This window comes from Pararge aegeria, chromosome 4 (genome assembly GCF_905163445.1).
Source record: "Pararge aegeria chromosome 4, ilParAegt1.1, whole genome shotgun sequence".
NCBI classification, from domain to species: domain Eukaryota; kingdom Metazoa; phylum Arthropoda; class Insecta; order Lepidoptera; family Nymphalidae; genus Pararge; species Pararge aegeria.
The window spans coordinates 17,311,803-17,338,268 of record NC_053183.1 but is presented as its reverse complement, the minus strand read 5'-3'; the positions used below and the strand labels follow the sequence as shown (position 1 = coordinate 17,338,268).

At 34.9% G+C, this 26,466-nt stretch overlaps 1 protein-coding gene across 5 annotated transcripts in view; it reads right to left on the bottom strand.

Moving 5' to 3' along the window:
- Positions 1-3,493: 3,493 nt before the first annotated feature.
- The window catches only part of LOC120623385 (FERM, ARHGEF and pleckstrin domain-containing protein 1), a 115,251-nt gene continuing 92,278 nt past the window's right edge, over positions 3,494-26,466 (bottom strand). For 2 of the 5 annotated variants that reach the window (XM_039889388.1, XM_039889389.1), the window contains 15 exons: positions 21,900-22,097; positions 21,259-21,352; positions 19,049-19,178; positions 18,242-18,425; positions 17,615-17,713; positions 15,419-15,486; positions 13,568-13,748; positions 11,838-11,975; positions 10,862-10,959; positions 9,817-9,940; positions 9,189-9,332; positions 8,247-8,371; positions 6,710-6,852; positions 5,627-5,743; positions 3,494-5,369 (listed from right to left, as the gene is read on the bottom strand). In XM_039889388.1, coding sequence (XP_039745322.1) covers positions 5,324-5,369; positions 5,627-5,743; positions 6,710-6,852; positions 8,247-8,371; positions 9,189-9,332; positions 9,817-9,940; positions 10,862-10,959; positions 11,838-11,975; positions 13,568-13,748; positions 15,419-15,486; positions 17,615-17,713; positions 18,242-18,425; positions 19,049-19,178; positions 21,259-21,352; positions 21,900-22,097 — 1,889 coding nt within the window. In that variant the 3' untranslated portion in view covers positions 3,494-5,323. Of the gene's footprint in view, positions 5,370-5,626; positions 5,744-6,709; positions 6,853-8,246; positions 8,372-9,188; positions 9,333-9,816; positions 9,941-10,861; positions 10,960-11,837; positions 11,976-13,567; positions 13,749-15,418; positions 15,487-17,614; positions 17,714-18,241; positions 18,426-19,048; positions 19,179-21,258; positions 21,353-21,899; positions 22,098-26,466 lie in introns of those variants that run through there. The other 3 variants (XM_039889391.1, XM_039889392.1, XM_039889390.1) reach the window with 2 other exon arrangements.

Below are 26,466 nucleotides of genomic sequence, written 5' to 3'. Positions count from 1 at the left end.
AACTATGGCTCTTCTATTTTGGACATTAATTTAAACGTAGTGATTTGACTCGATTTTTGTGTTTGTTGTTATATAGTACTAACTCTGTTTCAACATGTTGAAACGTGGACGTATAATCAACAGGTATGAATGAAGTTAAAGGAATACTTTGAACGAACGAACACTTTACAGTACATAATAATATCAATCAAGTACTGATACAAACTTGAATTGATTTATCGTGAGTATCGAGTACAGAGTCTTATGGTTCCATAACTAGTTACGTCGCGATGACAAATGTCAAAACGGGCCTATTACATTTTTACGACTATAACAATAGAATAATGGTATTGTTTGAATTATTAAAAGTCAACTGTCGAACCTTTTTTAGAAAAATTAGAAATACAAAAAACCGACACCATTAAGTTAACTATAGTTAGTTAACTTCATGGTGTCGGTTTTTTGTGACGGTGTGCGCGCATCGTAAAAATTTACTCTCACCATTTTTCCCTAACGTGCCAAAACAAGTATAACTTCAAAAAAACTATCAAGTTTTGATAACCCCGACAAAACTATCTAAGTTTTGAATAGGTTAGGAATAGGTTAACAAAAGTGCGCCTATTGAATAAGAAAGCTTTCAACTAAAAATCTCACAGAGGACTGTGACTGTAGAAGAAATATTATACGGCACCACGGATACAGGCTGGACGCGAAAATTTGGTTTTCTCTTGTAATTCGTAGAATATATTCTATGCAATTATTGGCGGCAGTGTGGTTTTCAAATCTCTAAAGTAAACTGACACGTCTAAAACTATATGCTATTTTTTTTCATCAATTATTAACCCGGTGAATAAAAGCTCACTATTATTTTTCGGCCTGCCAATTTTATTTCATTTAAAAATAAATGTACAACGGAGCTAATATATATTTAATAATAACGCAATTAATAAAAAATACTAACACAAAGACAATATAATTTAAAATCTACATTATAACAATGAAAACACATAATATACTGACATATAATATCTCCGACCAAATCGGAGCACCTTAATGTATATTTTTATAAATTAACTTGTACATCGCAGTAACAGAATCTTTGCCCCTTATTTAATCGTGTTAACAAACTAAGCTTTGGACTCTAAGCTCTTTGGAAGCTGATTAGTCCTAAGAACAATAATTTGATCCTTAGTTTTTCACATAAAATGACAGGTTACATGTGGATGTGACGTTTGTTTACATGGAAAACTTACTATTATGCTACGGAACCCTTAGTTTCGTCCGCTACGTAACGTTACATTACGTGACGTTCATTTGTCAATAGCAGCTGAACTAAGAAATTTGCATTTGTTTTAATATATATACTACGACAATACACACATAGCCACACCACTAAGATGACTGTGAATATTTGTATTAATAATATACATAAATACTTATAATATAATCACCCAGACACTGAAAAACATTGATTTTCATCATACAAACATTTTCAAACCTTAGACTCTGAAAGCAGGATCGCTGCGTCTGCGCCAGTCGGCAGTTTACATTAACTTCAGCTTAACAGTAGTAACACAGTAAATATATTAAAACAGAATGGAAACTAAACGTTGGAAACAGCACGCCCACACAGCGAAAGCACAGTTTGACGAAGCCTCAAAGCTAGTAGACTATAATCCTGCGATAATAGCTTTGGACCCTCGTAGTAACTTGAAACCACTGAGGGTTTTTACTTTGTATTGGTAATGTTATACGAAAATTTTAAACTAAATTAATGTGACAATTCTAAATTGCTGCCAGTCAACAAAAATAGTGGGACAAGATCTTTAAGACCTGCTATTCAATATGTATTCATTTTTTATATATGTTTTTGACGTGACAACGTCTTATAATTCGATGGAGCTGGCTGCATGCACGAAAAAACATGACTCATGCGGCGTTACCTCGCTCTGAGGCGTTCCATTTAAAGCGAGAGCGCGAAACGAGCGACAAAGATGAACAATCGGCCTCTGCGTTCGACATCTGTCTCTCTCCTACTTAAATGAGCGATGCGTCAAGTATGAAGTGCAGTGAAAAGTGATAATTGTTTATAGCAAAAAAAATTAGATAATTGTATTTATGCCTACAAATAAATGTGAATTCAATCGTGATTGCCATTTATCTCCTTTTCTATATCCATACAAAATATCTATCAAACAAATAAAAATAAAATTTTCTCTTGTAAAATGCAACCATTCCACGAGACGTTGTCCACGTTCAACTATCATCATTAAACCGACTTTACAGACAACCGATTTTTTTATTTCGATAGCTTAATATTATTAAAAAAATATTCAAAAAATAAAATAGTCAACCGACACGGGCACTTTAAATGCCCGTCACTTTGGCGAGTTTGCTGTGGCTTGATGTGATGATTATGGCCACAAAGAAATAATATGAGAACGTAAGAGAAGTTTGACTGGGTTATGCCCGTTTTCACTAAACCTAGGCAGGTCTATAGAAAATAAAACGTTTCACCAACTCTTAGGTGATAACTATAGGTGAACAGTTGATGTACGCCTAGGAATCTACTTAGATTAGGCATTTCGTGTTTAGGTTGTCACATTTGTTGTAATAGACTTTTACGTCCCATTCGCTCTAACCAATAGAGTCACTTTGGACAAAACAATTGTTTGGTGAACGAGAAATCAAAATCAAAAGTATAAATAAATTAATAAATATTCTGAAAAAATCTAGTATATTAAAATGACATGATTTGCGTACTAGTCAGACCAAAAATTGTATACATAAACTTTAATATTTAACACTTTTATACTAACACATTATTACTAATCTAAGCGTAAAAAAAAAAGAAATATATTGTATGTGTGTGCTGTTTGCTTACATGCATACAAACATATTGCTCTCGCGATAGTTTATAAGAGTCAAGGTTTATTTGGATATAACATGCCATCAAACATCCCTTTTAGAAAATCAAAAAAAATATTTAACACTGTGTTTTATTTTAACGGCACAAAAAGCATGAAATGAAATCTACTATTGTCTATCAGTTATAATGAGTTTAAGCCCGTTTTTAGTTTGATTGTATAAATAATGTTTATTTTTGTAGCTATACTTCTTTTGGCGCTATATGAAAATGATATCTGAGCGATATAAGTCAGCCATAAAAGATAGACACATGCTGTCGCGGACTTTGACTAACCGATTAGTTTCATTAAGACTTTAGTCAGGCATTGACAAAATCAGTCGTTCATTCAGCATAACTTGTCCCCTATAGAACAGTTATAGTGAATGGGTTATAAATTATGCAGGTCTTTTTGGGATTTGTCCTGCCATATGTATTACTACTGTATGTACTATTCTTAGTCGTTTTTTTTTGTACTAAACCAAATATATTTCTATTACCTAAGAAGACGGTTAATTTTGTATTTTTAGTACACCCTGTACAAATTAGAAGGCACTATCGTTATAATATTTATTTTTAAATAATTATTTTTAAACAATTCGTTTGGAAACAGCTTGATACCAAAAAAAAAACAAAAATACAACAATAAAAACATAACAGTAGAAAATTCATGTAGCCGTATCTATAAGAATATTGATTGCATATGTCGTAATACAATTAAGATTATTTTCTTATTTAGTTGTTTTCTCGATTTTCGTCTTGCTAATTATTATCTTGGAATGTCCTATCTATCTTACTATTATTGTACTTTCCTTCCTATAATAATCTTTATCATAAATAATAATCATAAAAGCAGTATTTTAATACGGCTTACATTGTCTTCACTTTATATCCAGTAAAATGCCCCAAAACATATATTAAAATGTCTTACATACTAAAATACTCAACTGATTTTATTCATATACATAATTTTACAGCTATTTTCAACCTCGTATTACTAATTTGTCTAGACTCCGTTCTTTCTAAACTCTTGGTTTTATAATGTAAACGTTTTTTCATTACTCTTCGTCTTTGCTTAAAATAGAAAAAATACAAGTGTGTTAAATAAAAACGAATAAAAGAGTTTTGGTTTATATATGTATGTTTTACATTTTAAAAACTTACATTAACCTTAATCGCAATGAAAAGAGAGTTAACATGACCGGTGGATACACCGAGGTACTAAACATGCTATAATACGGCACAAAACCGTTTTTCTTTAAACTTGAAACTGTGTATATAATTAATAAATAAATAAATAAAATAATTTAGGCCCGAAATTTATATTCATCGAATCCAATACCTTTTGGATTTTTTTAACTACTAGTGGATTTAATAAGTAAGTTATCTTAGACTTAAATTCGGGCGACAGTAATAATATCAGTTAAGAAACAGACAGACAATTTTGGTACAAAGCTTTAAGACCAAAATATGTCATCAACATTCAAATGTGCATGAAATGAATTTGCACTACTACGTTTATGGCATAAAACAACATATTTAATGCAAACAAAAATACAAAAGTTATGAAACTTTTCATATAGAGACCTAGAAACTCTTTTCGGATGCTTTAAATGATTCGCAGAAATGGGATATCCCAATATATCTTGACCAAACGTACTCACAACCAATTTTTTATACTAAATTTTACTATGCCAATATTTTGCCAAGATTCTTTTTACACTTCTACACAAAATCTTACTTCACAAGCCAGATCTTGCTTTGTTAAGAAAAATCGATAAAATTTGGTATTTAATATAGGCAAGATCATTAATTTTCCTTCGTTATTTTACAACATAATTGATATGGCACCAATTTTAAACAGTAAGTCGTTCCAATTCCGTTCTACACAAATATCACCACCTAGCTTATGTTAAAGGTACAATCAATAATAGTACTGTCCTTTTCGAACTTTTACGTTTCCCGTAGATAAGGAAAGTTAAAAGATTTATGTACAACTGAATTGACACTAATATCAACATTTTTCCATAAACAGCGTAAATTTTTAGTGCGTTCGTGTTAGTGCCCTCGCACGACGAGTGTAGTTAGGTCCTAATTCGGCAGAACACATATCTCTAGACTGTCAGCTGTAAAAGTAGTGCTATACTTTGAAACTCTGAAAACAATGACACTACGAATCAGTTTAGTTAAAGATTTGCGTCATATATGACAATTTGAACATAATATATGCCGTGATTGGGACGCCATTAGCCACTCAAAGCCGTTCAAAGTATAATAATTATATGACCTTGAAATTCGTGAATGTAATACTATATTTTGGTATAGTTCACTAACTCTACTGAGTAGTTTTCGCACTAAAAATATACAAGGCTGTATAATATCTAAAGATTAGATATACTGTGTATGTAAATATAAGATATTTCCTCTCTCCTTCTTTTATCAATTTTGATGCGACAACATCGGTGTTTGTAGAACTTCTATCCACCTGTTAAATAAAAACAATAGTTACGAAAAGCACTTTCTTTTAACATTTAATTGTAATAATTAAATATTGAAAATATATAATAATTCATATTTATACTATTATTAATAATTTAATCAATCCCGGCCAACCTTATAGAAGAACTAAAAAAAATTAACAGTTTCTGCTAGACAGTGCGTCATTGTAGGTAACATCTAAATGAAAAATATTACAAAAAATATTATATTAAAATGTTACAGCGTACAAGTCAAAAAAGTTACCTATTGTAGGTGAAATGGCTATCTGCTCGGAAGAAGTAAACGTGATTCTTGAACTGTAACTTGAATACAAACTCTTTGTCGATTCCGTCGCCTGGCGAAGGGGCTCCCACGCTGTACCTGTTAAGAGTAATTCAATTTATTATACCACTAGTTGATGCCCGCGTTTTTCGTCAGCGTTTATAATAATAATATAAATATGCCCTTTTCAAACATCATTTTATAATTAAACAATCGATTTATCGTTTACAACACTGTATTAGTTGAAGTATAAGAAAGAAGAAGAAGAAACCCTTTATTGGATGTATAACATACAGGAAAAGAAGCAGTAAGGAGTACAGTACACAATGTAGACACGCAAAGGCGGCCTTATTGCTGCAAGCAATCTCTTACAGGCAACCTTTGTAGACAGGACTTACAGCAAGAGAACGGGATAGTGTTCATAGTTGTATATATACATAAATACCAAAATGTATAAATACAAATACATAGATATGCCATTACTCAAAGAGAGGTAGTAGTCCTTCAGACGACTTAAATATCGGAAGGGAATTACTTCCACGGATTTCAGCAAGCAGATTGTTCTAGAGCATAATTCACTTAAAAGTGAAAGAACTTCGTTTTACAAAATGGGAGTACCAGACGGTTACGAAAGCGGGATCCAAGGTTGGAATGAGATGAAAACTGTAACTAACTGTATACTTAAACTGTCAGAATCAACATTCATTTTTAAAATTACATTTAAAAAAATATAGCTTGACTTAACGCGCACTGCCGTCTCATACAAAGCATCGCTTTAGTTGTAAAATTATTTATTTATTTATTTAGCAACGCACCCCGGGAAGACATTACAGTTGCCCAAGTCGTCTCCCCGGTGCTATTAAAAGAATTTAACAACAAGTAATAGTTACGAAAAATAAAATAAAATTAATACATAAATATAAGCTAAGCTATATAAAATTAAGAATTTAAAAAAAAAACAATAATAACAAAATCATAACATTCAAACATATAATTATTATCTTAGATGACCTTCTCTCTAATAACATGTTAATTTGGCCCCCTGGTAATGGAATCGGGTCTTACCCTAGCAGCGGCAACGAGGCGAGCGGCGCGCGGTCTCGGCAGGTCTTGTAGAAGAACAGCGTGAACACTGCGAACACCACCCACAGCTTCTGCCAGCCGTGGGAGTTCTTGAACTTGCGAAGCAGGTAGCCGGATAACTGGCTCTGTAGACAACAAAATAAACTTTTATACCTAAACCGGATGAAAAATTAAATTTATTTGATTTAGTGTAAACGAGTATAGTGAGACGAGGAAAACTCAAAAAGCAAACACGAAACAAAGAAACATTTCTCAAACATGGGCGGAAATAATCAAGTGATAAACGACTAAGACACCGGGAGGTATCTTTGCATCGTTCAAGTCCATGTAGGACTGCGGTGCATCGATAATGCAGTCGTATTTATGTCAAATTACCCACCAACTCAATGTCATGAACATAAATATCTGGCAAATATGAATTTATAGTTATCAAAAATTTAATTATTTACCCACTTTATAAATTAATTTTATTATTTTATTATTAATTATACTGTAACACAAGTTACATTTAAATTAATAATTTTATTATTTTATTATTAATTATACTGTAACACAAGTTACATTCTTCGTACCGTACAACGTACCCTAATATGAGGGTACATTGCCGAAGATCTGTGGAGTGGAGTATAAAGATTGAAGAAATTAAAAATTACATCATACAGATTTTCCTGCTTTTCGCGGAGTATATTTTCATACTATATTAAGGAATTCCGCAAAGTAACGCCTAATTCTATCCAATATTTAAAAGTATAAGCATTTAAACAATAACTTTAAATGTATTCTTTTTTCAACAGTTTTATACCAACTTTCTTTCTGCCGCATGACATAAAGCTCTCTTTTTCATACTCCAATTGGCGGCGAGTCGCCGTCGTGTTTATGTGGTCTGCAAAGGCCTTTATTGCCGCTTATTTTAAATTTCGAACGTATAGCGCGACGCAATGTTTTTTTTGAACCTTAACCACCTACCTCCTGTCCCACAGACACCAACGACTAAATTCGTGGATACTGAAACGAGCAAACGCATCAATATCTCAAGTCTTTGTGAGTCCATGTAGCTTTACTTCGCGTTTAGAGGTGTCGTCGATCGCGGAGGTGCATTTATTTTTTGCCTTTGTTTAGTAAAAAAAAACTACCTTCAGGCGTCTCAGACACGGTTGGTAGGTGGTTACATAACTTTTGTGATTTTCCATTTTTTTTTTATAGTTTGAGACTAACAGTTCAACAGAGGTAGATAGTTTAGGGTTAACTATTAGGTTTGCTTTTGCATCCTACGCGCCAACTGAGATATTTTCTACCTACTGGTATCGAAAGAGCGCAATCCAATTACAGCACTGGGAATCCACTGTCACTAGATGGTGCTCTTTCAATACCATATAAAACGTAGTTAACTTTCACGCAATCGAATAAGCACACGTACGTAGAAAACCTTACACTTGGCATTCTGGTTTTTTATAAAGGACTGTCGCTGCGAAACGTAGTGTTTGTATACTCTAGTTGCGTGGGTTAAGGTAAGTTGTACCCTCATGGCGAGATGCAGCTGGTCCCTCCGCAGGGAAGTGGCGCGGTGCCAGCACACGTGCGCAAGCGCACTGCCCGCGCTCGAACCGCCCGCGCCGCTCGGCGCCTCGGAACTCTCTGGATCGTCTACTCACACGAACAAACATCCATGTTACGTTATAGTACTTATGTAGGATATTAATGAAATATGTTTTTATTTTATAGCAATCAGCAGTTGTCCACATTCTTCGTCCGAATTTATTACGGTTTTCTTACGTATGCCGTGGGAACCGTTTGTTTTCCTGGGATAAAAAAGTAGCCAATGTTACTATCAAATTAAATAGTTGCTTAGTTAGAGCGTGAAGTTGCAATTTTGCATTTATAATACGAGTAAGACTTTACAAACAAAGTAGATGGCACCTTGAATATTTTATTCGTTTTAAATGTAAATCCTTACTCATATTATAAATACTGAATTGTATTTGTTTGCTTGATTATGTGTCCTTCTTTTACACGAACTGAGCAACCAATCAACTTGCTTTTTGGCATACTTAAAAAAAAGGAGAGTAATATAGGATACTTTTTAACAACGGGTTTAAAAAAAAAGCGCGCATCAGCTAATTACTAATATTTTCTCCAAAAGTATACAAGAGACTTGAATTATTCAGTTTAAATTTCTTACAAAATTTATGAACTCAACTACTCCTATCTTAGAATGCATCGAGAATTGCAAATAAATACAAATTGTAAATTTAAAAAACCCCGTTTTTTACGGACAGACAGACGCCCGTCCGTCTGTCTATCAGTCTGTCTAAAATCGGGTAAATGCACGCACACGCGCACTCGCACGCGCACGCGTACGCACACGCACTGACACGTCAAACTCGTAACACTCCGTCTTTTTTTTTGCTTCGGGGTTAAAAACATATTCAAATTGCAACATTGCATACTGATAATTACTCACCATAGTCCTGTAATTGTGGCGTTAGTTGTGTGTCCACTTTGTTTGGCCGGTCCCGCGCCGCCTCGATACTAGCCGACAGCGACTGAAGCCAACCCTGGTACTCTTGCTCGTTGCTGGTGCTTAGCGTTATGTTTGTATCTTCACCTAAGAGTCGGACAACATTTTTATTTTTGTTTTTTTAATTTTATGAAAGCAGAGGTAGCACTGGCAGGACATAAAAGTTATATTCCCCGATTATATCCACTTACAAGGGTATATCTTTTGTATATCTTGTTTAAAACACGGGAACATAGAACTCCTATTCGAAGTTTACCCCCGTTTATTATTACTCATACATACGCCCAGTGCTCAGAGAGTTGATAAGGCTAATTATTATAAGAAGATAATTCTTTATCCTTCCACCGGGGAGATAATTGTCTCCTGTGCAATTAGTCCTCGACTGCACTCTCACATGTCCGTCTAAGAAGGTAACGGTATAACCTGTTGCCCTAATCGGTCTCTATTTTGATAATTGCCTGCATTACGTCACAGTTGCATAAATAGAAGCTAAAAGTCATTAACACGACAGAAACATTCAGTAAATTGACTCACGTAGTGTTTGAAAAGTCTTTTCAAAAGAGTTACTTACCCGTAATAACGAAAGAGTGTGGAAGATCCGTCGGCTCGACGCTCAGTTGTTGCAGCGCTAACACGTTGTGCGCGCGGAAGTGGCCGCTCACACACTTGGACGTGAGCAGCAGCATATCGCTAAACTAGCGACAGAGATTGGTCGATTAAATGGTGCAAGGAGCTATCCATTCTATTCGGAGAACGGAAAAGGCCTTTAACACTAACACTTAAATAAAACTTAATCGACAGTCAAAAAAGTTCTTTTTAACGCGCTTTTATTAGCTTCACCTGTATATTTGTATGTATGTTTGTATGTTTGTAACACACTATTATTAATTTATATTTATTGAAATTTTTAACACTATTCTAATTATAATTTTATTAAAATTTATTTTCTATTTTTTAGTTCAACTTTCTATAAAAAGCGTGTTTTTTAGTTTTATCTAAACTATTATTTTTATAGTAATAATTGACAGGCAGCATGGCAAGTGCAAAACCATCGCCTATAAACCGAGCAACTTCGCAGGGCATGCTAGCAACACGTCCTGTAACGTGCGGCCCTGTGTCCAGTTGGCGCAGTGAGGCGTAGTTGTTAAGCCTCATGCGCCATAATTACACCAGCAACCACCTCCTTCAGACAGGAAAACAGCAATGCAATTTGGCAGCAGAAATAAGCATGGATGTAGTACTACCCTAGATATGCTCTGACACAACTCAACTACTACTGTATAGTAGTAGAGAAGATACACTAAAATAAACTAGAAGTACCTAAGTATTGTTATAAAGAACCTTATTAATAGGATCTTAAAGTTCATAATAGCGCGTGACAACGTAACGCATAGGTTATTTTACCAAGATACCTGATGCCTATGCAACAACAAAGTAATTCCGAGTAAGAATATATCAGATGCTAAATTTAAAAACGATGAAAATTTGCATTCTTATTTCATAACAATTCCCAACTACTATACATATTATTTATATTGCTTAGCCAATCACTGAAATATCCCTAAAAATAGACGTTCCGTTTGTTACACAAATTATAATATTAAGAAAATACATACCAAGATAAGCATTCTCTGTTGCAATCCCTTCGATGAGTGTTTATAAACGCAGCCGTATCTGACAAATTCTCGATCGACAACCAGAAGTTTGTCGTAGCCTGCACGGAAAAAATATTATAATAATCCTACAGCTGAGACAACTATTAAAAAAAATATTCCAAACAACTATTATATACTTTTTCTCAGAGATGCTCGGAAATACGTAAATTATTTTGACTAACTGTACCTTCTATGACTTAAGTACAGGGTTTATCAGTTTAATGGTTATGCTATAGAAAATCATAGGAAATTAATATTACGTTACGAATATTAAGTTAAGAAAATAATACTACGACAATACACACGCCGCCATCTAGTCCCAAAGTAAGCGTAGCTTGTGTTATGGGTACTAAGATAACTGATGAATATTTTTATGAATAATATACATAAATACTTATAATATACATATAAACACCCAGACACTGAAAAACATTCATGTTCATCACACAAACATTTTCCAGTTGTGGGAATCGAACCCACGGCCTTGGACTCAGAAAGCAGGGTCGCAACCCACTGCGCCAATCGGCCGTCATACAAAAAAAACACTCCTTCATAAATAAAATCTCTTTTTATTTTGTTTGTTTTTATTTATATATAAATATACTAAGACAATATACACATCGCCATCTAGCCCCAAAGTAAGCGCAGCTTGTGTTATGGGTACAAAGATGACCGATGAATATTTTTTCGAATAATAAACATAAATATAAATACTCTTAATATATGTACTGAAAAACATTTATGTTCATCTCACAAACATTTTCCAGTTGTTGGAGTCGAACCTACGGCCTTGGACTCAGAAAGAAGGGTCCCTGCCCACTGCGCCAATGCGGCAAATCAAATTTATTTCATCGCACTTCTTATCGCTTTATTATTTTTTACAAAACTTTAAATTTTCTTTAGATATTGAGACATGTTTGAAAAAAATGAAGTGTACCTATAATGTCTCTCTGTAGTTGGCAAAGCGTGGCGTGGTTCTCTACGTGCCGCAGTTGGTCGTCTGCCGTCTCCGCCAGCTCGTGGGCCAGTTCGTGAGCTTTTCGAGCCGCCTTGCTTCCAGTGGCCGACCATAACTCTGTAAAATATATATATATATATAGTGGACCCCCGGTAGTCCGAGAAACATTTTGCAGGGTAGTGTCGAACTATCGAATTCGGCGGATTATAGAGTACTGCCTAAGACCCCCCCTATAGTCCGGATTTTTTTACAAAAGAGTACCTTGTTATCCGACCACAATAGTGATGGTGCGTACAAGTTGTAACTTGTTCAATCATGCTTAGCGAATACGTATTCAATAATAAATAATAGACCATGTCGGATTACAGGGGGCGCCGGATTAGACAGGGGCCGGACTACCGGGGGTCCACTGTATATATATTTCCTGTAAAATATAGATCATATTCTATTGACCTTAATTATGTCAGATTTTCGATTGGTAAACTTCGATATCTTTAACGACACGATTAATTAATAACATTTTATGTATTAAAACATTTTTGTACCGCCCGAATCACTATATTTATCTTACTTTGAAATTTCGAACTCCCGATTTGCCCTCCATTTTAAGTAGGTAAGCTAAAAACAATTTCCAATTTTTTATTTATTCCGATTGCTACTTTTACTTATACAGTAGAAACCGTTTATTTTGTTTCCGCATATATTGATTGACCAGCCGCCTATGACGACGTAATTACACAACGAGGTATAAAATTGTTTGTAACAAAGTCTGATATAATGACTTCGCTTACAATCGATTTTCGGATGGACACTTGCCGCTAACCACCTGAGGGGTTGCTACGGCGTCACCGGGGGAGTGGGGCGAGCGCGAAAGCTCGCCATGAGAAGAGCCCCAGGGCTCGACGACATCGGGGGGACCTTACTTACAGTGACATGTCACTTATTATGACCCATTTTTAATAAATTTTGTCCGTTTATAGTGACCGACATGATTATTTACACCTTCGGTTATTGTTCGTTGATTGCCGACGACGTTCAGCTCGGCAGTGGCTTGGTTTTGTTCGGAATACCAGTGCGTACTTGATAGTTGAACGTCACCAGTTGCGCGCACTTCATATATGTACAAAAGCTCTGCCTGAAGGATTTTCCCATTTTATGGCATCGGCAAAACTATGTAAAAAAAAGTCATCTCAACGTCGTAAAGCATTTACAATAGAGGAGAAAGGCGCAATATTATGCAGATTAGAAAATGGCGAATCAAACTCATCTCATGTAATTATATATGCATTTGTATCTGTACATTTTGGTATTTATGTATATCTATCAACACTCTTGGCACTTTCCCGTTCTCTTGCTGTAAGTCCTATCTACAAAGGTTGCCTGTAAGAGATTGCTCGCAGCAATAAGGCCGCCTTTGCATGTCTACATTGTGTACTGTTTTTTTTCCTGTATGTTATACGTGCAATAAAGTGTTTCTTCGTCTTCTTCTCTCGCAATCTCAATGATTTTCAAAACCAACAGCCGGATTACAACCAACAACAGACATAAAGCAATCGTTCAATTCAAATAATGTTTTGAAACCGAAGAGGCTTCGTTTATGACCGCTTAGTATGACTTTTTTTTTTTTATAAAACTGCTTAGTTTGACGTTTTTGTCAATTCCCTTCGATGCCATTATGAACGGAGTCCGCTGTAACAGTTCGTACGTACCGTGCGACAGTCGCCGGTAGTGATGCAGGCGGTGCAACGGCCGCAACAGCAAGCACGCCAGAGGCAGTGGCGCGGCCCTGTCGAACGCCGCGGCCTGCCGCGCCCCATCGCCCCCCCGGCGCCGCGCGCTCTCCACCAGCGCCACCATAGCGCCCACTTGCTGTATATACTCGTTGTACGCCTGCAACATATATCATTATTACTTATTTACTAGCTTCTGCCCGTGACTTCTGCGTGGACTTAAGTATAATTGAGTATAAAGCTTCGCTCGTTAACGTTAACCACGTACCTCTTTTCTATGTTTTTTTTCCTTTCACGCCATTGGTTGCCTGGAAGATATCGCTATGTAGCGATAAGGCCACCGAATTGTACTCTCTTGCTATGTGTTTATATTTCTGTAACTACTTGTTTTTCTTTGGTGTACAATAAAAGTGTAGTCATTCATTCATTAACCACGAGAACTATTTGAGAGATCGGTATAGAAAGTATATGTCCTTTTCCATAGCATAGGTGACATGTCTACCAAATTTCAAAGCTGTCTTCTCGTTCGTAAACAATTTTCAATTTTGCCTCAGGAACTATTTAAGGAATCGGGATAAAAGTTAGCCTATGTTGTTTTCCATGTCAAAGTCTACATGCATGCCAAATTTCATCCAAAGCCGCTCAGCCGTTTTTGCGTGATTGAGTAACAAACATCCACACTTAGACATTTATAATATTAGGTAGCTAATATTAACTAGCGGTTGCGCGTATTCTTCGTCCACGTTTATTACAAAACCCTTGGGAACCATTTTTCTTACACATAAAATTATACTAATATTATAAATGTGTAAGTGTGGATGTTTGTCTTACTAACCAATTTTCTCTCACAGGATAAAAAGTAACCCATGTTACTCTGTGTCCTTTCAACTGACTCTATGCCAAAAATCAAGTTAAATGGTTGCTTAGTTGGGGCGTGAAGTAAAACCAACAAACAAACTTTCGCATTTACAATCTTAGTATGGATAACAACCCACTGCACATGCCTTCTTTCTAAAAGGATAGAATTCTTAGAGCGGACCCACGTATTTATTTAAAAGCGGGTTGATGGGCGCTTATACCGCTATATACAGTGTGTCCCTGCATAAAGTAACAGACAACATCGAGTGAAAACAGACCAGTATTCATCGACCAAAAATCAGAAAAAAATATCGTTTTATTCATTACCAAAAAATACGAAAATTTAGGCTGATACTTGATGCTACATTATGAAATTAAAAAAAAAACTTAAGAAAGAAAACTTTAAGAATATTTGAAAGTTTGTTTGATTCTTTCAATAAATTGTAAAGCAGGGAGGGAGAATTGTAAAACGTTTTACAAAACTTTGTTTTGTCGCTGATTTTTTTCGCTGATAAAAGTTTCGATGGAAAACTTATAAGAAGCTGTATGCAGACGAAGTCGCAGGAAACCGTTACTAATGCATTAAATTTAACTAATTAGCGATGCAGTGTCTTAAATATACAGAAGTGGGTTGAAATATTGTAAGTTTGCAAAACAAAAACAAAGTTATACTGATAACTTGTGGTTGGCACATAAATAAATAATAAATAAATAAAAATACTACGGCAACACACACATCGCCAGCCCCAAAGTAAGCGTAGCTTGTGTTATGGGTACTAAGATGACTGATGAATATACTTATAATATACAGATAAACACCCAGACACTGAAAAACATTCATGTTCATCACACAAACATGTTCCAGTTGTGGGAATCAAACCCATGGACTCAGAAAGCAGGGTCGCTGCCCACTGCGCCAGTCGGCCGTCAAATACGTATACATATGCATAACTATAACAGTTGCGTACTTACATCAAATGTATTTGATAAGTAATCGTTGAGTAACTCGGCGACTTTCTTGTATTCGGGTTCCTGGATATCTGCAATTTTGTATCACTTTTAAAATCCCCGAACATTATTTACATATAACGTGTCACAAATAAAATACTAGATAATCAAGCAAAATCACACGCCCTCTACTATAACATTATAAATAAATCAATACAAAAAAGTGTGTGTACTTATGTACACGCGTTAGAAGTTATACTCCTTTGGCGTAACGAGATAAAAATGTAAAATCTTTTCAAAAATTTCATCTTTCGCCTTACTCTACGTTTGTAGAAAAAGGTAAGTTTTATTACAACGCGATATCAGTTAGTTAAATAAAGTTTTTTAAAATATCACAAAAAATATATTTCTACACAATTAAAGAAATGGACATAATAAACATAATTAAATTTGGAATACTATTAGACTCATTATCGGACAACTAAATTAAAATTTGAGATTTATGTACAATTGAATCAATTGAATCACCCGAATGCGCCCACAGACTTTGACAATTGAAAGTGTACACTGTCAAACCTTATAGCTAACTTCAGGGTGTCGGTTTTTTGTGACGGTGTGCGCGCGTATCGTAAATATTTACTAACATAATTTTTCCCTAACGCGCCAAAAGAAATATAACTTCAATAATAAAAGAGATAAATTATAATGGCCTTCATACAAAATATCGAGTCAACATCCACTCTATTCAAACTAAAAATATATAAATTTGAGCTAAATTTGAGCTTATTGATATAGCACATAAAAATCAACTCACACGTTCGTACGTAATATGGTCCACTTATTAAAATGTTCACTAGTAGTATACGACGAACAAACGTAGTATTTAGTAGACTCTTTTGCACGCGCATCGTACACTATGTTAAATGATATAAAGCTCACATTTCAATGCTCTCATTGATTTCGAGTCAGTGTTGAGACGAAAGGTGTATGAAGGCAATTATAGTTCTAATTATTTTGCACATAAATCAATAAAATAGGTGGCCAGGTGTAAACATATAAACAATAAAGTAAAGTAGGATTCGTATAGATATATTAGATAAGAGAATAGTCGCATTCCGAGCATGTCATGACAAGTCCCGACCTACCAACTACTTAATGTCCCCCAGTATGTGACAGATCGTAGTGAATAAAAAGACAAAAAAAAAAAAAAAAGGTGTAAACATAATTATATTATTTGAGTCTTTGCTTCCATAAAAATTGGCTTTAAAGTTTTGGTACCACCCATTACGATTATGATATTTTAATATTAATTTAATAATTGTAAACATGTAATTATTTAATAATATCATATTGTAATCTTTTAGTGTAACAATGAATAAAGAAAAGTAAATAATTATGTTTGCAACAGCATGACAGGGTCTGATGTACCTACATAATAGCAAACTATATGAAATAAACTATATTAAGTGTCATGATGCTAATTAACAATCTGAATAATAAGCAATCTTCCGTAGATACCGTTTCGTAGAAAATTATAATAAACATACATACAGACAAGAAAGTATGTCATCGTTTCTATTCCCAGCGTGAACGGTTCTTACAGTTTGATAGTGGACATTTCAATATTTGTAAAATGTAGTTAAAATGTAGTTCTTACTTAAATTTTAAGAAATAGCCAAACAAATTTGAAGCCAAGAATTACAACACTTACACAATACAATTTATGTACAACTTGAATCAGTAAAGTTTCTTTATACATAAAAAAAACGTGTGAGCCGTCACGGGACGCCTGGGAAATGTGAACATCGAAATTGTTTTCTGTAAGTTATTGCAGATATTGCATAATGAAAAGATAAAGAATTACAAATTTGTTCCACAAATTAAAAAAAAAATACAACCAAATCGATAACCACTCCTTTTTGTAAGTCGGTTAATAATGACTGTTTTATTACAAAACTTGCAGGTTATTATGAAGTTTTAAGTTTCCCCTGGCCCCAGTCGCGACATTGTGTCGATGTCGGCATTTACAAAAAGATCAAAGACGTCGAACAACTGTATCTCTTCTTTACACTGTGTCAATATTTAGGATTTTCTAAGTGGTTATCATCACCTGCCTGGTGACTAAAACCTTGTGCACATCTATAAGAACCAAAAATAGCCAAGTGTCCTTCAGTAGCACAAACTACGACGACGGGTCTACTAGCACTCAACTCGATTTACCGTTGCTATTGATAGTGGACTCGATAGAGGAGAGCACACTGTCTAGATAAGCTAGCAGCGGGCCCGCGGGCATTGATAACAGTGACTCCAGGTCCGGTTCTGTGGAATTCATCATCGTCATCACATCAAACCATTAACGGCCATACTGCAGTCAACCATATTGCAGTCAAAGATTAAATCCCTACTAATATTATAAATGTCAATGTAAGTTTGTTTGTTACGCTTTCACGCGAAAACTACTTAACCGATCCTCATGAAACTTTGTACACATATTCTTGGAAGTGTTAGAAGTAATATAGGATACTTTTAATCTCGACAATAAGCTCGGTTCCTTTGGGAGAGGGGATGAGTGTTTGACGATTTTACACCATAACTCCGTTACAAATTATAACCGTTTTAAATAATTATTTTCGTACTATAGAGGTTTTAATATGCGTTTCATTTTTAAACTGTGGTAAGAGATAGAGGACAGAACTCCTCAGCGGACAGCAGCAAACCCCTCATTTAAGACTAATTTTTTTTAGATCTAATAAAATGCCACATCAAAAAACAAAATCAAACGCAGACGAAGTTGCGGGCAACAGCTAGTTGTAGTACACAATTTAGCCCTAAAACATGGCTACATACCCTCTGTATCGCCAGGTAAGTTGGTAGACGGCGAAGTGGCGGCTAGCGCGCGGTCGAGTTTCGCGAGCAGAGCTCCCGCGGGCAGAGCGAGAGGCTCGAGAGCGAGACAGGCGCGGGCCAAGGCCGCCGCTTCCGCACCGCTAGATGCGCTGCGGCCAATCGACCCCACGCGTTTCGACCATGTCTGCGGACGACACATTTACACCAATGAACAAAAACCTGATAAAAGTAATTTCCTTCCTATATTTAAGAGTGACTCTTTGAGTGATGGCATTTGAAATTGTTTCTTTATTCTGTATATTAAATATTCAGTAACGGAGATCACGTAGCCAAAATAAACACGTTTATTAGCTGATATATCTTCTATATATATAAAAGAGAAAGTGTGTGGGTATGTTCCGTAAAGGCTCCGAAACGGCTAAACCGATTTCAATGAAACTTTCAGGGAATCTATGGATTGACCTGGCGAGTAATCCTGTAAAGTTTGGTGACGATCGGAGCACTCCTATTTTTGAACTGTCAAACTGTCAAATACAGTTTTTATTTACTATAATGATATTCTATTGTTGGGTGTACATGGGTGTAGATAATGATCTTCACCCACTCGAGAAAAGAATAGAAGAGAATGAATACGGAGAGAAATAAATGATTTAATATATTATGAGACTTAAATTAAAAATTTAATGATGTAAGTTTATTGTTTAAATAAAATAAAGCAAAATCTAGCCCGGCGAAGCGCCCGGCTGGGTACGCTAGTTTTGTATAAACACTAAACTGCAATGCAAATAACAACGTGCTAGCACTTACCACGGTGATGAGCTCAAGATCCCGCTTGTACGTGCGCTCAGTCATAAGAAGCTCCTTCGCGACGTAATACGTTACGTCCGCGCCGCGACGCTTCGTTGCGTCGCCCGATAATACTGCGCCCGAACTTATACTGCAACGAGAATTAATCGTTAAAGTGCTGAGAAGTTGCGTGTATAGATATATGCAGATAATATAGTATGCACAGTGTATGCATATAGTATAAAATGAAAAAAATCTCTACTAATAGTTATAAAAAACTTAAGGATAGGCTTCGTGAGAATTATAAAAAGCATACCCTTAAGTTTTCCTGTAGTTTTTCTTCATTTTATAATAATAATCTCTTTAAGACAACTAAGGCCCCATTTGTTAGTAATACAACTTAAACAACTATGTTAGTGTTAATTAATTATACTATAGAATTATATTATACTAGCTGTTGCCTGCGACTTCGTCTGCGTTTGATTTTGTTTTTTGATGTGGCATTACATTTAGTTGTAGTTCTAAAAAAATTTAAAGTATTCAGTATCGCTAAGCCTTGAATGAGGGGTTTGCTTCTGTCCGCTGAGGAGTTCTGTCCTCTATCTCCAACCACAGTTTGGACAAAATTCAACACATATTATAACCTCTGTAGTACAAAAATAATTATTTAAATCTGTTATAATTTGTCGGAGTTATGGTGTAAAATCGTCAAACACTTTCATCTCCTCTCCCAAAGGAACCGAGCTTAATGTCGGGATAAAAAGTATCCTATATTACTTCTAACACTTCCAAGAATATGTGTAATAAGTTTCATGGGGATCGGTTAACTATTTTTCGCGTGAAAGCGGAACAAACAAACTTACATTCACATTTATAATATTAGTAGGGATTATAACAAAAAATTACAAGACAGTTTGGTTCATCGTACTAGCACCGATATGAAGTGTTGCAAGATAGGTGAATCAAACTTTCCCACTAACAGATAATATACTGTTCGAGCTCGACCGCAACCTTGTCAGGAGGGATGACGAAGATTTGAATCATCTGCATACCCTGTGAATACCCTCTATGCACGCCACTGAGTGCTGCTAAATGAGTGTGAAAAATCTTAAACTATTAATAATGTATGTAGTTTTTATGCAGCGGAACTATAATTCTTGACCACAGAATTAAGAACAATAATGGCTGAATGAGGGTCATTCAGCCATTATTGCAAGCAGTGGCATTGTGTCCAAGAATAGTGAAAAAGCCCCGCGCACTTTTCACTACACACACGCGGAATGTTGCCAGCTCACAAACTTTTTCCCATTTCCCGATTTATGGTAAACATTTGGAGCATTAGAGGTAAAATAATTGCTGTCAACTGATAAATGGAATGAAATGATTGCCTGTTCGAGAAACACTACTAATGTGGAGTGGTTTTTGATGTATCAATATTAGTCGTGTACATGTTTTCTGTGTGTTCACGATTCAGTTTAGATTTTTTCTAAAACTTGTACACTTCTCAAGCTTGCAAATTGGAATATTGAAAGAAAAATTATGTTTTTAGACGAGCGCTTGACTGCAATCACACAATTCCTTAATATACACTGTATTTTTGACGATTTTATTTATGACGCAGTGGGCAGCGACCCTGCTTTCCGAGTCCAAGGTCGTGGGTTCGATTCCTACAACTGGAAAATGTTTGTGTGATGAACATGAATGTTTTTCAGTGTCTGGGTGTTTATATGTATATTGTAAGTATGGATGTGTCTTATATTCATAAAAAAATATTCATCAGCTATCTTAGTACCCATAACACAAGCTACGCTTACTTTGGGGGGTGTGTGTATTGTCGTAGTATGTTTATTTATTTATTTTTAAACACTCCAGTCCTGATTCCTCTTTTTTAAGTAGCCTTTCTTAAACCCTGAGGTAAGGCTGCAGTTTTTATACATTTGGAAAGATTTTCAATATTTCTCAGAACTTCGGTCTCTGTTTGGCGGGAGACCGAGTTGGACCGAGTTGCGTGCTGGACGCACCTTTAACGTACCACAGTAATGCGCATTTTTAGCGCGAGTAGTTAACATGCCTGAGAGTTCTTAACAATGTTCACAAAGGCGTGTAAATCGCGGTTGGCCAGCGTGGTGTACCACGGCCCTTCTCATAAGGAGAGGAGACCCGTGCCCTGTCGTAGACCGTAAATGGACTGATAACAATGAAGATGAATAAAATTGTAATTGAAATATTACCTATTGTTATTCCGCCTGGTCAAAGTGTCACCTGCATCGCTTTCTCCGCCGCTCAGAACGTCCATATTGTTCGTTGATGCTGACACTATATTCACTGCGGGCAGAAAATATATATTTAATTTTTTTTTCAATATACCTATAAATATTTTAATTTAATAATACTTATCAATCTGTTATAATAGCTTAATTTATATTAACATTATTATTTTTAATAGTTTTTGTTAAATACTTATTTTAGTTTTTATTTTTTTATAATGTGCAACTTTGTACAATACATACTATTAATTACTATTTTTACGGAATAATCATTATTGTTTAAAATCTATTGTTTTTTCGGTAGCGTTTTTTTTACGTTCTTGTAAAATGCGTTCATAAACCGCGACAACAGGGTCGCGTAAAGCGGGGTATTGCTGTATATGATATAAAAATTTCATGTTTCGTAGGCAACATCTGACAAATGAAATATCCGGCATATAAAAAATCCTCCGTATCACGTGTCCCGCTAATGCAAAAGGAGCTCTTCCTATATGTCTTATTCACTTTTTTCTATGTCTTAGTTTTTTTTTAAGTGTCAAATAATCGACTTTTCAGTAGCTATAATACTCATTACACATAATATGTACAATGTGTGGTAAACTTACCATGCACATTCCCATTGAGGGTATCAACGAGTTCTCTCCTATTGTCCAAGCGCTCTATTCGCTCGTGGTAGCCATTCGGGATTCGTTTCTCGTGCGGCGTGGACGCGTACAGAGGAGCGCCCGTACTCGTGTCACCGTTCGGCGACATGCAGAGACTCGCGGATGATACTGTATGCTCGTCTTCCGGCGATGTCTCCTCTGTGGACGGAGAGATTACGTTCAAATATTGTACAAAAAAAAAATTCAAGTTGTGCTTTAAGATACTGATGCCCGTTTTCACTGACGACGAACAAGGCACTCGCCTGAAGGAAAGCATAATCTAAGGAGATTGTCATATATCAACCGTTCAACAATAGTTATCACCTAAGAGTTGGTGAAAGTTTCTATAGGCATCTACTAATTCATTGGGCATTCGAATTAGGCGATTCCTATGTTTACTGAAAACGGGCATGAGTGTTTCTAAATTAGGTTGAAAGAACTTATACTGTTAATAATCTATGTAGTTCCACACAACAAAAAAAATAAAACTTATTCTTGATCGTAGTACCGTCTAAATGGTTTCGAATTAAAAATATATATATATCTATAATGTTTTCTTTAATAATTTATGAAAATCTTGAAATAAATTAAAAAATGCTATAAATGTACATATTAATGAGTGTTTTGTTGTTATAATTTTTTAAATTAAGTATTTCATATAATGATATTTACTTCCAGTGTAGAACAATGTGTTATAAAAATATATAAATTTAATTTATGACGATTCAATAGCTACAAACTGAAACCGAATCCGGTCATGTCACGATCTTAAGAAGGCAAAGGAGCAAAGTTCAAGGCTTCAACCCAACCTAGAATCTAAACTTGGGCAGCGGACTAAACCCCTTTTCATCCTGATAGGAGGGTTCCATGCCCTGTAGTGGCCCGGAAATGATTATAAATAAATATATAATGTGCTCTAAGTACAAATGAATCTTGAATACTTTATAGATGAGAAGTAACGGGTCAATTGCTACAATTTGTAAAGGTTTCAGAGCCAAATTAGGACTTTCGCTGTTAAAACTAGGGACTTTATATTCCTTGAAGTTTAGGCGAAATTGTAAAAAAGGAAAATTATGACCCGATAACTCTCAGCTAACTAAATTATTCCAATAGATTTACTTTAAAATATATAAATGGAAATACAAAAAGACACACATTCACAAAAAGGTCTATGATGATCCAGAAATAAGGAACAAAAACTTTATTCGATTCTACATGCTAAGTATATTATGATTTAACTACGTTTAAATAATATCAAAAGTTTGTATAGAAAATAATAATAATAATATAATCAATCTCCTGAAATAAAAAAAAACATAAAATATTAATAAGAAATAAAACTAATAAGCATACGAAACCTGAAAATAAAAATAATTAAAATAAAATATATTATCAAAACATTAGAATAGAAATACAAAAACCAACATATGCGAAACTGACATGCTTTAAGTTAGGTTAAACTTACATGATATTTCCTGGCTGCGTAATAAATGGTTATTATAACAATTGGGGGTCTAACTAAAAACGTAAATACAAAACACTTTAATTTTATTTATTTATTTATTGTTTAACTATCCCCAACCCAATGGGGCAGTGTATTGCAAGGATACCGTTACACTTACAATTACATATAAATTCAAAAAGGAAGTAACATTCGAAATTCTCAAAACAATATACCGAATTACGATAATAAAAATTATACAGGTCTATTTATAAAATACTAGCAATAGGTTTTAGGATACTGGGCTTTGGTATTTTATATTTTTTAAAACAACGTTGGGCTAGGTAACTTCTGTACTCTACTCTAACCATCTAAATAAATAATAAATAACCTTCCCGAAAACGTCACCTTATACGAGGCCAACCAACTTTTGCAACCCCGTGGTGGCCTAACCTAAACAGTTAAACGTAATGTTCAACAACTTGCTGTAAAAGTACCTGGGTAATGCAAAACCAAATTAAAATAGGTCAATACGTTTAAGCACGTTGAAACACATACTGCCATAACGGTAAAATTTATAACACAGCTCTTATTGCATCGACAATTAGAAAACACTACTTAACAAAAAAGCGAAAAAAGTGGGAGGTTTGATTTGCGGAGGGAGATACGAGATGTGTCAAACCCAACCAAACCTCGTGAGTCTAAACATCAATGTCATAATTTTTGAAGTTATACTTCTTTTGGCGCGTTACGGAAAAATGATGAGAGTAAATTTTGACGAGGCGCGCGCACACCGTCACAAAAAACACCGACACTCTGAAGCTAGCTACACAGAACAGTGTACACTTTAAACTGTCAAAGTCTGTAAAGTTAAGTGAAACTTGGTTGCCCGATAATGGGTCTATAATTATTCCAAATTTAATTATGTTTATTATGTCCATTTCGTTAATTATGTAGACATAGATTTTTGTGATATTTAAATAAACTTTATTCAACTAGATAATGCGTTATAATAAAACTATCAATGTATTAAATACCAATTTTCTATTGCTAGTGTCGTTTTTTGAACAAACGTAGAATAAGGCGAAAGATAAAATTTTTGGAAAGATTTTTATCTTGTTACGCCAAAGAAGTATAACTTCTAACGCGTGTACTACTCTATAGTTACTATTTTATTGACTCCCACAAAAAGTTAATGCCAGTTCAAGCTGTACTGCAAAAAAAACGTGAAAGATTTGTAAACAAATTTTGCGATTTATCTTGTGGTTTAACAGGTTAACTAAATTATTGAAGGTCATAGGACGTTTTAAGATTACTGTCATACCGTGCCTGGACAATCCACCTTGTTTATAATAAAAGGTCAGTAATTTAATGTTGGTGGTCATTACTTTTGCGATGAAACAAAAGTTACCGAGTTTTAGGAAGGTTTAAAGTTCTAAGTATAGGAAATACCAACCATATACCCAATTGTTTATATTTTAAAAATAGCCCTGTACATATATATCAATGAAATAGAAATATTACAGTCTATTCTGATTGTACAATCTCAATCGAGAACTCGAAATACTTACACTATACGGTTTTCGTTTTTTAAATCGAATCTTTATTGCACTAAAGCCGGATTTACATCACGCTATTAGTGGCGCAAAATATAAATAGTTTTGTTGTTGGATGCAGAGTATATACATTAGTACTCTTACGTGCTGGCCTCCGGTACCATACCATCAAAGCGTCTAGTGACTGAGAAAAATGTATGGAATATACCAAGCATTATTTGAGTAAAGACATACATATTTCTAGACTAGGCCTTTACATTCATCCATTGTATCTAGTACATTGATTATTTTTGAATAAAATTTATTAATGCTTACCAACGAGATGAGTTAATTTTGGAGCACATGCAGGCTCATTTTAATAAGTGTGTGGTACACTTGTATACTCTTCCCCGGAGACTATTAGACGATTTCCATTTCTAGTTTTCGTTTGAGTGCATCTTGACTATAGTAATCGAGCTCAATTAAATAAAAACCGCACTTGTTTAACTTGTGCTAATAGCATTAGCGTTACAACGTGAAAGAAACTTCACCATGAAAAGTAATGTCGCAATGTAAATCTGGCTTAACTTGCTGACCACACATTACAGGACAGGCAGTTATCGCCGCATAAACGCTTCTTATCGAAAATTCGTATCAATTTATCTTGTATGGGCGTCGCTGTATGAATGCGGTATTGGTGATTATTTATTAAAATTATTTATAATTTATTGCTTGACTGTGTTATTCGCGAGAGGACAGGGTTTAAGATATATGCTCATTAACCAGCCTCTACATTCGGCAACTTTTCTGGCAGCCACTAAGCGATGGCGAACTGTTCTCTACATAAAAAAATTACAATTTGTTTACAACTACGGCTGTCAAATGTTGTGTTTTGGTGTATGAAGACGAACAGCTGGAAGTCTGTTCAATAAGTTACTGAATAGTGTTGAAAGTCAATGCTCACTTTACATAGGTGTATGATCTATGGTAGCTAGGTGCCAAACCCTTGCTTTTATAAAGTTGTCTATTAAAAATTAAAACTAATGTCAATGGGTTAGTGGGGTTCACAGTGTTACGTCAGAACGTTTGTAATAGTTAAAAATAAAACTAATTAATACATCTATGTCTTTCGATCCGAATCCCAACAAATACCTGAGCTGGAGCCACTATTAAATCCATTTCCTAAACTGTACGAAGTGGCATCGCAACTTAAAGATTAATTGAACTTTAATTTGACTTATAAGGCCCGCTCACGCAAGGCCATCCATGCGTTTTTCTGACGAGTCCTTTGCGTTACGTCCGGTGTTGTAATATGCGATCAGCTTAAAGAGATTCACCTTTACTTTACATTACATATTTATTATTTTATTATTATTAATAATATTACATTCTAATTATAGTGCGCTTTCACATGATCGAGTTTTGTCTCTCTTTATATTATACATAGATTATATAGAAATCGAGATAAAGTGAACAGCTAGTAAATGAGTTAATTAATAATATGCTAAACGCAAAATATATAATAGTTAGAAATTGAAGCTTTATAAACAGT